The 9,376-nt window shown below is 61.6% G+C and overlaps 1 protein-coding gene across 2 annotated transcripts; it reads right to left on the bottom strand.

The window, feature by feature from the left end:
- Positions 1-363: 363 nt before the first annotated feature.
- TCEA2 (transcription elongation factor A2) lies at positions 364-7,702 on the bottom strand. 2 transcript variants are annotated; one of them, XM_077756886.1, is made up of 10 exons: positions 7,432-7,702; positions 5,510-5,572; positions 5,072-5,183; positions 3,910-4,000; positions 2,597-2,727; positions 2,257-2,313; positions 1,679-1,833; positions 1,462-1,608; positions 778-849; positions 364-583 (listed from the first exon to the last, which is right to left on the bottom strand). In XM_077756886.1, the coding sequence occupies exons 1-10, from the start codon at positions 7,435-7,437 to the stop codon at positions 575-577; spliced, it is 843 nt and encodes a 280-aa protein (XP_077613012.1). In that variant the 5' UTR covers positions 7,438-7,702; the 3' UTR covers positions 364-574. The 2 variants fall into 2 exon arrangements, with proteins under 2 accessions (XP_077613012.1, XP_077613013.1); XM_077756887.1 differs by having other exon boundaries at positions 5,078-5,183; positions 7,432-7,700.
- Between the last annotated feature and the right edge of the window lie 1,674 nt (positions 7,703-9,376).

The following is a 9,376-nucleotide window of genomic DNA, read 5'->3' as shown; positions in this document are numbered from 1 at the left end:
GCTGGGGAGGTTCATGAGACCCTGGATCCTCTGTGTACCTAAGGCCCCCTCTCACCTGCACACGCACATGCTATGCGTCCCCACACCTGCCCCTCATCCATGGGCATGCACAGGGAGAGTCTGCCCCCAGACAGGAATCTGGGCTCCTCCTGGAATCACCAAGCCCCTCTGAAGGAAGGCCAGCGGGCTCTTCCCCCCATCTCTGTTCCACTAGAGCCAAAATCTAAGTGTCACCTGATCCCAGGGAGGAGGGCTATCCCCAGTGGTGGGGGGCGGAGGGAGACCAGACCTGGGGGTGGGGGAATCCAGCTCACAGCCCAAGACTGCATGGCCCACCAGAACCAAGGGCCAGGAACACCACCATGGCAAAAAGAAACATTTAATAATTTGGGGGGGAAAGGGAAGACAGGTATACAGCAGGGGGTAGGGGGTGGGGTGGGGTGCACAGCCCTCTGAGGAAGTTCAGGTAGGCACAGGGCGGGTCTCCAGAAGCTATGTCTGTTGACAGAGGATGCAGGGAAGGCTGTGGCCAACACTGGGCACAGCCCAAGCCTTCAGACATGTCAACGAGGGCTCAGCAGAACTGCAGCAGACGGGGAGAGGTGTCAACCACACGGCCCCCGTGACCCCCACAGGGCAAGAGTCAGGGCTGGGTTCTCCACCCACCTTCCCTGAAGTCCCAGGAGGCTGGCTGGGCATGGCTGTCCCCCATTTCACACCACACAGATCCCACACAGGCTGGAGACACCCACATCCAGAGAAGGCTCACCCACCTACCTTCCAGCGGTTTCCACACTCATTGCAGACGACGAAGGTGGTCATGGGCTCATCAGAGCTGCGGGTCTGCACCTGTGAGGGTGGAGCCCCCAACCCCAGGACTCAGTCACTTGAAGCAGGAGGCCCCAAGAAGCAAGTCTTCCCTTGAGTGACAACTTGGGGAGGCTACCCGTATCCTCAGGTAGCGCCGGCATCGAAGCCCCCAGACCCCGGTGGGTGACCTATGCTGAGACTGCCCCAGCGAACTCCCAACCCTTCTCCCCTTACCAGGGACCCCTGACATGTCCCGAGGTCCACTTCAGTGTCCGCCTCCATGGGTCTGAGCACAGTCCTGTGGCCACTGGCAGGCAGCCTACCCCGCCCACTCTCTTACCAGTTACAACACTCCTAGGGGCCCCTCTGTGCTGAGGCCAAGCCCCCCGGCTTTAGTGCCCAGAGCAAATCACTACCCGAGACACTGCTTCCTAGGGACCAGGGGTGCTGGCAAGGGAGGAGGTCCCAAAGGTGATTATCACTCCCTGGCCCAGTCAGTGCATATTCACGGTGCATGTGTCCACGCCCAAGTGTGGACTCCGCCCCAAAGAACTGGGGGCAAGTGTGGGCTCCAAGGAGGGTGAGGCGGGCACCCCTCTGTGCTGCCCTCAGCTCCCTGAGGCCCCGGGAGGATGGCTAGCCACAGCTCACCTGCGTGTAAGTACAGTTCTTCTTCCTGCACTTCCCGCAGGTAAAGAGGTCTGTCTGTGTGCCCCCCGTGCGAGCCATCTGGTGCTCTCGGATGGCCTCCTTGGTCATTGCCTTCCGGATCTCCTTCAGCTCGTCGCTGGCCATCTCCTGGGCAGGAAGCCATGTACTGACCCACTGCTCACAGGGGCAGCCCCCACACCCCTCCAGCAGAACTCACCTCTGACGTCATCACAGCAATCTGCTGGGGCGTTATGGCGCCACACAGCACATTCCGCCGCAGCTCGGGGTTCTTAGCGTCCTTGAGGTTGGAGATGCGGCTCCGCACGCGGTTTTTATACTTCATGTCCGTGTTCCCCACGTCCCGGAAGATACGTGCAGGTGTTTAAGGACCTATCCAGAGGCCAATGCTGCTGCCATCCACCCACCCCATGGGACCAGCCAAGGGAGGCCAGTGAGGGTGGGGGCTGGAAGGGGAAAGGGAGCCCAGCAACTCAGTGCCCACCCATACCTGGCAGTGAGTGGAGGGGCTTCTGGGCGGGGCCGCCACCAGACCCACCCATGGCTGAGGCCCAGCTCCAGGTGCAAAGCCCCAGTGACCCCCACCCCACCAGCAGGCAGAATCCTTCCCTCAGCAGGTCTGGGGAGGGCCCTCCTGGTCAAGAGGGATGAGCCCACCCAACTGACCTACCACTTGGTGAGAGCACCGGGGTGGCGGCCCCCAGGGGAAGCGGGACCTGGCTGGCCTCACAACTGGACCAGAAAGCCCCAGATCCCAAACCCCTGCACAAAGGATATATTCCTCAATCTGGGCCGACAGGCCCTCGCAGTCTGCACCAACGGCCGTATGATCATCTGCAAGAATCAGCCCTGACTAGCCGCCCCTCTGGCTCCACCACCCACACCCCCGCCTGCCCAGGACCTGAAGCCCAGGATCCAGGTGCTCTGGTGACCCCAGAGACCCCCTGCCTCCCCGCTGGGGACAGCTGCAACGGGCTAGGGAAGAGGGCTGTCCCTGAGGGTCCTCTAAACTCAGGCCTCTGTGGGCAGGCAGAGTCCAGGCCACCCCGGGAGTCCAGGGGCATGTTAGGAGCCAGGACCCCCAGACAGGCTGTGCAGCCCTTGCCAGGGCACTCACGGTCTGTCTGCAGGGCGGCGGTCAGCAGCTCACGACACTTGTTGCGCACTGCATCACAGGTGACTGGCACCGGGGGAAACGTGGTGATCCTCGGGGCCGATGGCATCCTTGGCAGCTCTGGCCTCTTGTGGCTGGAGAAAGACAGGCCCGCTCGGGCCACGTACATCCCCATGACACGCCAGTCCCCACAAGGAAAGCCAGCAATACAGCCACAACCCCCCAAATCCCATCTGTTCCACCTTGACAGCAGCCCATGGTTCTGCCCACCTGCAGTCCAGCCCTGCATGCCGGAGGGGTGTGCTCAGTTGGTCGGAGGTGGTAAAGCCCACTGGGTGGGGTGTACTCCCCAGTGAGGGCACAATTGGGGCTGAATCACCTGTAATGGTCTCCGCCCTCCAGGAGGCCAGACACAGGGCCACACTGCTTAAGACCAGCTGCCCTTTCAGGGAGAGGCAGATGGTGTTGGTGGCTTCCCGAGACCACAGGTGGCCGTACCCAGCACAGATACCCCTTGAAACGCTGGGTATTCCCTACAAGCTACCTGATGACCAGGTTGCATCCACCGAGCCCTCACCTCACACTCCTGCATCTTGTGACCCTGTGAGCCCCAAGTTAAGTCAGTGGGAGCAGGGGCCTCCTGGAGGAAAAACAACATGTGCAGGAGCAGTAAATGAATCCATAGCCCTGCACAACTACGCTGTAAATCCAGAGCTCAGCCCTTCCTGGCCCCCGGCCACTTCTGCCCAGTGGGGTCAAAGGCAAAGCGGCCTATTGGCCATAGCCCCTTTCAGAGGCCCCCCAGTCTCCATGACTGCCATCTCTGGGGTGGTGAGGCCTCAGTACCCCCAGAACTCGCATCATGCTGTAGCCTGGGGCACCCAAGGGAAAAAGAGTCCAGAAGCAGAGTGACACCAGGCTAAGGGGGGAAGGTCAGCCAAGGCTGGCCAGTGAGACCCAGGCCCAGGACACAGATGTGCAGCTGGCGGCGGGGGGGGGGGCACAGCAGAGGCTCCCACAGGCCTGTTCAGGGCGTGTAGCAGCTCCATGCAACCAGGTGGACACAGCCTCACCTCTCAGATGGTTGGGGCTAGAAAGAGAACGTCCAGAGGAGCTTTGGAAGAGAAGTGTGCAGCAAGAGGCCAACCAGGCCAGGCTCTGCTCCCTGAGGACAGTCCCTTCCAAGGAACTGGAAGGGCTGATGCCTTCATATGGCCTCAGCAGACCCAGGGCACAGGGAAGTCAGCACCCTCATCTGCCAAGCAAGGGGCACCCAGGGGGCAGGAGGGTGTGCACCTGCCTTCCAGATGCGCTACCTGGGATCCTGGGCCTTGGGAGCCTCCTTCGAGGACGATGTGGGCAGAGGCCCGCCCCTCCTCTGCTCCCTGGCTTTGGCATCAGAAGCATCTGCAGGTGCCAGGAAAGGGGAAGGCTGGCTAGGGAGAGGCAGAGCCAGAGGGCAGGTCCAGGCCAGGGAAGCGAGCAGATCCCCACCAAGGCACAGCCTTAGCCAGACCACCAGCCCTAGGCCATCTGCCCTAACCCCACCGGGGCGCCTAGCCGCTGAGACTCCCACAACTGGGGCCCTCTCTTTCCCCTCAGAAGGTTCCCAAGACAGCTCCCACCCTCCTTTCCTGCCTGCCCCCCTCAAGCAGACCACCTGTAAGGCTTCTCTGGGGTCTACCCACTGCCCATCCTGGCAGAGAGGACTGCCATCTGCCCAAAGTATGGAGTATGGAGCTCCCCGAGTGACAGCCCCCACAGATGAAGCATGATGAGGCATGGTCATTCCTCAGTTGGGCCTTGGGGGCCACAAAGAACCGCTGCCCACTGAGCACATCCCTCATCAGGCTCCTGAAACCCTAGCCTGTGCTGGGGACCAGCCCATGGGAGAAGGAGCATCCCCCACGCCACCAGAATAAACACACTCGTCCAACACGTGGGCTGATGGCCATGCAGGAATAGAGAGACCCAGGACACAAAGCTCTATTTCACAAGGGTTTGGATAGAGCCCAGGAGAGGCTGGGAAGGCGAGGGTGCAGGAGGGGCCTCAGGGTCCCAAAGTCGGCATCTCTGCAACTCCCAGCCACCCTATCCTCTCTGAGTAGTGGCTGCGCCCCCTTCTCCTCTCTCCCTTGCCCCCAGCCTCCTCCCCTCTTCCTCTCCCCCATCTCCTCCTGCTCCCTGCCCTCTCACTGCCCTGACACCGCTCTCCATGTGACCTCCCCACCTATGCCAGGTCCCTTTAGGGGCCCCCAGCCACCCTCAATGCAGTTCTGCTCCTACCTTGAACTTCTTTTTCTCCTTGCTCTACACGGAACCCCTCTCCTCCCAGCCTCAAACCTTCCTGGACCTGTTCTGTTACATCCCCACTCCCAGGTGGCCCTGGCTCAGGGACAGCACTGCCAGCACCCTACACAGTGCTGACCAGTGCTTCTCAGGGTCCCCCTTGCCCCAGCTCCCAGCCTGCTGCCTGACCCGCACCCAGGAGCTTCTTCCAGGACTTGATGAGCGACTTGGCCAGCGCGATGACCTCCTCATCAGAACTCTGCTTCCGCAGGGCGTTGACAGACATGCCGACGCGTGTAGACTGCAAGGCAAGCAGCCTGGGCTGAGGGGCAGCAGTCAGAGCCTTCTCACAGACCCTCCTAGGCTCCCACAGGGCAGAGGCTGGGACCAGCCTGTGAGGTGGAACCCCCTTCTGAGGGCTACTGTCCCCTGTGGAACCCAAGAACCTCGGCAAGAAACAGGGTGGGTTATCCTTGGGTGTCCCTTTGTCTTCCTTAGCAACAGACAAAGGCAGGGACAGTCTCTTCCAGGACAGACATTTGTGCCAACCAAGGCCCAGGGCAGGGGCCAGGAAGCCCTGTCAGGAGCCCAGGAGCTGTCCCGGGCAGGAGGCACACAGGGCCCTACCTGCAGCAGGTGCAGCGTGACGGGCATGGCCTTCAGCTCCCGCAGCAGGTCCATGGCTCCCTCCTGGAAGGAGAAGGGGGACCTTCATAAATGACTTCGAGGTCTTGGTGGACGATCCCACCTCCTCTTACACACGAGGGGGGGCCACAAAGAGTGACCCACCTGCAGTTAGATGCCCAGGCCGGGTGAGGATGAGAAGGAAAGTGTCTTTGCAAACTCAATCCCAGCATTCTGGGTCACTGACCAAACCATGGCTACGGGAAACACCTTCAAGGACCGCAGCCCCTCTCCAGCAGCAGGGCCACACCCAGGTGAAGGTGGAGGTCCCTTGCCCAGGTGGACTGGGCATCTCTCCCTAAGGTGGCCCACCTACCTGCTCAGAGGGGTCAACCCAAGCAAGGTCAGAGTCCCCTGCTGAGTCCAAACGCTCTACTCCCGTCACAGCCACCCCATACCCAGGTTCAAGTCCCACACCCTCACCCTTCATCAATTCCTCCAGGCCTTGCCTGCACCCTCAGGCCAGCCACCTTTCCCACCTTGCCCCCTCCCACCCTACAGCTTTGTTTCTTCAAAGCCCTCTCCCACACCAGTGCCATGCACAAACGGGCTGCTCTCTCCACTCCAGGCTCAGCTTCATGTTCCTCAAGTGTGCCAAGTTGCTTGCCCCAGGACCTTTGCACTTCCTGCCTCCACTGCCATGGAAATACCCCCAAACATCTACAGGTTTATGCTCTCCCTCCAAAGTTTGTTCAGATGACACCTTCTTGGCAAGACCTCTCCTACTTAAAACAAACCACCACAACCCATGCAGCACCCCCATCTTCCTCTCTTCCTGCTTTCCTCTCTTCCACAGATGCTTCACTTCTTAACACACTCATGTTTTAATGTGTGGGTCTCTCCCTTGACATGAAGGGGACGGGAAGTAACCTGGCCCAGCCACCCAAGGTTGTGAGAGCCTCATGTCTTACAGCACAGGCTGTGGGAAGGGCTGGCCTTGCTCCTAGCCGCCCCTGCCCCCCCCCACCCCCGCCCACAATCTAGGTGGCATCTCTGCTCCGCAGTCCCCTCCACGTCACCCCCAGCAGGTTCTGCGCCTCAGGCTGCGCAGAGTCCAGCCCTGAGGTGACCTCCTCAGGGAAGAAAGATGGTTGTCAGACCCAAGGACACAGTGCTTCTCACTGATCATTTTCCCGGAGACGGAGCCTTGGGCTGCCTAAAGTCAGTTTTTCGTGGGCTCCAGACCAGAGGCATAAACACAATTCCCGACTTCCCAGTCCAAATCCCCAAAAGGGCCTCCCAGGCACTAGAGCCTCTGCTAGCTCGCTGCCCACGCCACAGCACCCCCAAACCCCTTAGGTGCCTTCCCAGTCCAGAGGGTGGCCGACTCCCCCTCCTCAATCTCCCCTGGAGCGTCTATTCGTGCCGTGGCTATGCTCCCGGCCTGGATACACCCTCCCCGCAGCTCCATCTGGCCCTACCCAGTTCCATAACCCATCTCTGCCCCCGCCTGCGGCGTGTTGTCTCCTCCAAGAGAGGAAGCAGCTTCTTTCTCTGGTCATCTCTGGACACAGCGACAGATAGTTCCCGCATCCTGGCTCTGTGCTGCCCACGGCCTCCCAGGGGTATGAACACAATGTGTGTGTGTGGAGGGGCTGCGGCTCGCCGGCTGGATGAATGACCGGGACCCAGCCACCTCTCTGGCCCCAGTGCAGACCCCTGTCCAGAACCTGGCCAACAGGGGCCCAGGACGAGCCTGTTTAATCCAAAAAGCCACCCAAAGCCCCAGCCCTGGGGTGGTTGCGCAGGCATCTCTCAGGCCCATGACTGAACCTCCTCCACCGCCCTACCTAGTTGCTCACAGTCTGCAGGGGAGAACAGGTTGTGTTTATTGAGCCTCTCAGGGAGCCAGCCCAGACCCCTACCAACATCCTGAAGGCAGGCGCCGCCCACTAAGGGTGCTTCCATGTGAGGGTACGCAGGTTGCCAAATCTCGGAGAGGGGCTGAAACTGGAGTCCCATCTACCTGCTTCCTGCTGGGAGACAATGGCACAGCCTCCTACAAAGGCTCACTGGCCGTGGGACAACGAGGCCAGGAGCACAGTGGGCACAGCTGGCCGGGGGCTCCAGCTCCGAAGCGCTCCCAGGCCAGGCTCACCAGACCTCCCAAGGGTCTTAAGCGAGGGTCTCCACATATCCACCCACTGCCCAGTTGCTGCTGAGTCCTGGCTAAGGAAGGGANGGGGGGAAGGGCCCACCCCACCAGGAGAGGCCTCTGGCCTGCGGTGAAGGGGGATGAGGGCCACAACCCCAGCCCAACAGGTAAGGGAAGCGCTGTAGCTCCAGGAGGAAAGGGGGTCCAATCTCACACTCCAAACTCTTGCAGGCTGAAAAAGGATGTGAGAGACCTAGGGTGGGGCAGAGGGCTTTGAGTCGGGATTGGGGGTCTGTGGAGAGTCCTGGGGGTGAGGGAGAAGCTGTGAGGATGCCCGGGCTGAGGAGGAGGAAGGCAAGGGGGGCGGGGCAGCNGAGACGGATCTCAGGTCTGCGGGATCTCAGCCTGGTGGCTGGGGTCTGAGTCCAGAGAGGGCGGCTCCAGGGACAATGTCCAGGCCCGACTGCGGCCTCTGCCGTGGGTGCGGGAGTGAAGGGCAGGGCTGGCCCAGGGCTGGGGTCTCGGCCACCGACGGGGATCTCCCCGCGTCCCGGGAGTCTCTGCTGGGGCGGGGTCTCGTCCTGCCCCTCGGGTGGTCTCCCCGACCCTGAAGGGGGCTCNCGCTGCGTCCTGGAACATGTAGTTCCCGCGGCCGCCCGCCTCGCGCGCACTGACGCAGCGCTGGACTACAAGTCCCAGAAGCCATGCGTATTTGCATGGCTTCCTGGGGAGTGTAGTCCTGAAGGGGGCCGTCGCTGGTAGACGACAGGTCCGGATGACTCACAGTCCCACAAGGCCCCGCGTGAGGCGGTTAGCCGGCGGAGGGCGCTGTGGCAGCGCGAGCCAGAACGTGCGTGCCGGCCCCTGCGCGACCCCGAGGAAGGCCCTCCCCGGGCCTCCGCCTGTTAACTGTCCTGGGGCCGAATACGTAGGACCCACAAAGGCACCTTGGGGTTCGTCCCCTATTTCCATCCGCTTTGAACCCTCCTCTTCCACCTTCCGCTCTCCCGGGACAGCCAGACGCGGCGGGAGACCTCCCGACCTCACCCCACCCCCAAGCCTGCGCGGACACCCTGCGCGCTCCGGCCCGGATTCTGCCCCCGAGCCTTGGTGCGCGGCGCCTGGAGGTGGGAGGGCGCAGTCGCCGGATTCAGGGTTTGGAAGAAGCCAGGGCTGGGGTTCGGAACGTGCCACGCGACTTGGAGAGGCCGCGTGGGCAAGGCGCCTGCCTCCGGAGTCAGCTACCGGCTGTGAACCCCGGGCTCTGCACTTCAAACCAGTCACGGGCCGCTGTGTGCCTCAGTCTTGCCATCTATGAAAAGAAGATGGTAGCGTCCGCCTTAGAGGGCTGTTCTCAGGATGGTGTGAGTTGATACACATGCGTTGACTACAACAGGTCAAGGGACACAGCGTGAGCGATTCAGTGGTCACCTTTGCTGCTGGAGGTCCCTGGGAGTGGCCACGCAGTACTCAGTTGGAGGGATGGCCCAGGAAGGGAGAGGGCTGGGGAGGAGCAGAGGGGCAGAGCTAGCATCCCCGCCAAGTATCTTTCCCTTCCTCAGTGACGCAGACGCTGGATGGTTTGCTGGACAGGGCACAGCGCTGGGGAGAGGGTACAAGCCAGAGAAATGACGTCTATAGCGTTGTGGGCCCCACAGTCACTGAATTTCAGGCCAAGTAACTGTGAGACCAGGTGTCTGAGTGGCTCAGTCGGT

This window comes from Crocuta crocuta, unplaced genomic scaffold, assembly GCF_008692635.1.
Source record: "Crocuta crocuta isolate KB4526 unplaced genomic scaffold, BGI_CrCroc_1.0 scaffold613, whole genome shotgun sequence".
Taxonomy (NCBI): Eukaryota; Metazoa; Chordata; class Mammalia; order Carnivora; family Hyaenidae; genus Crocuta; species Crocuta crocuta.
The sequence above is the reverse complement of the archived record's forward strand: the minus strand, read 5'-3'. Positions and strand labels throughout refer to the sequence as shown.

Excerpts from the sequence above, each read along its gene's own strand:
- TCEA2 (XM_077756886.1), bottom strand. Across the intron at positions 5,184-5,509 it reads TCACGCTGCACCTGCTGCAG|TCTACACGCGTCGGCATGTC; the intron begins GTAGGGCCCTGT and ends CTTGCCTTGCAG. Across the intron at positions 850-1,461 it reads AGAACTGTACTTACACGCAG|GTGCAGACCCGCAGCTCTGA; the intron begins GTGAGCTGTGGC and ends CCACCCTCACAG.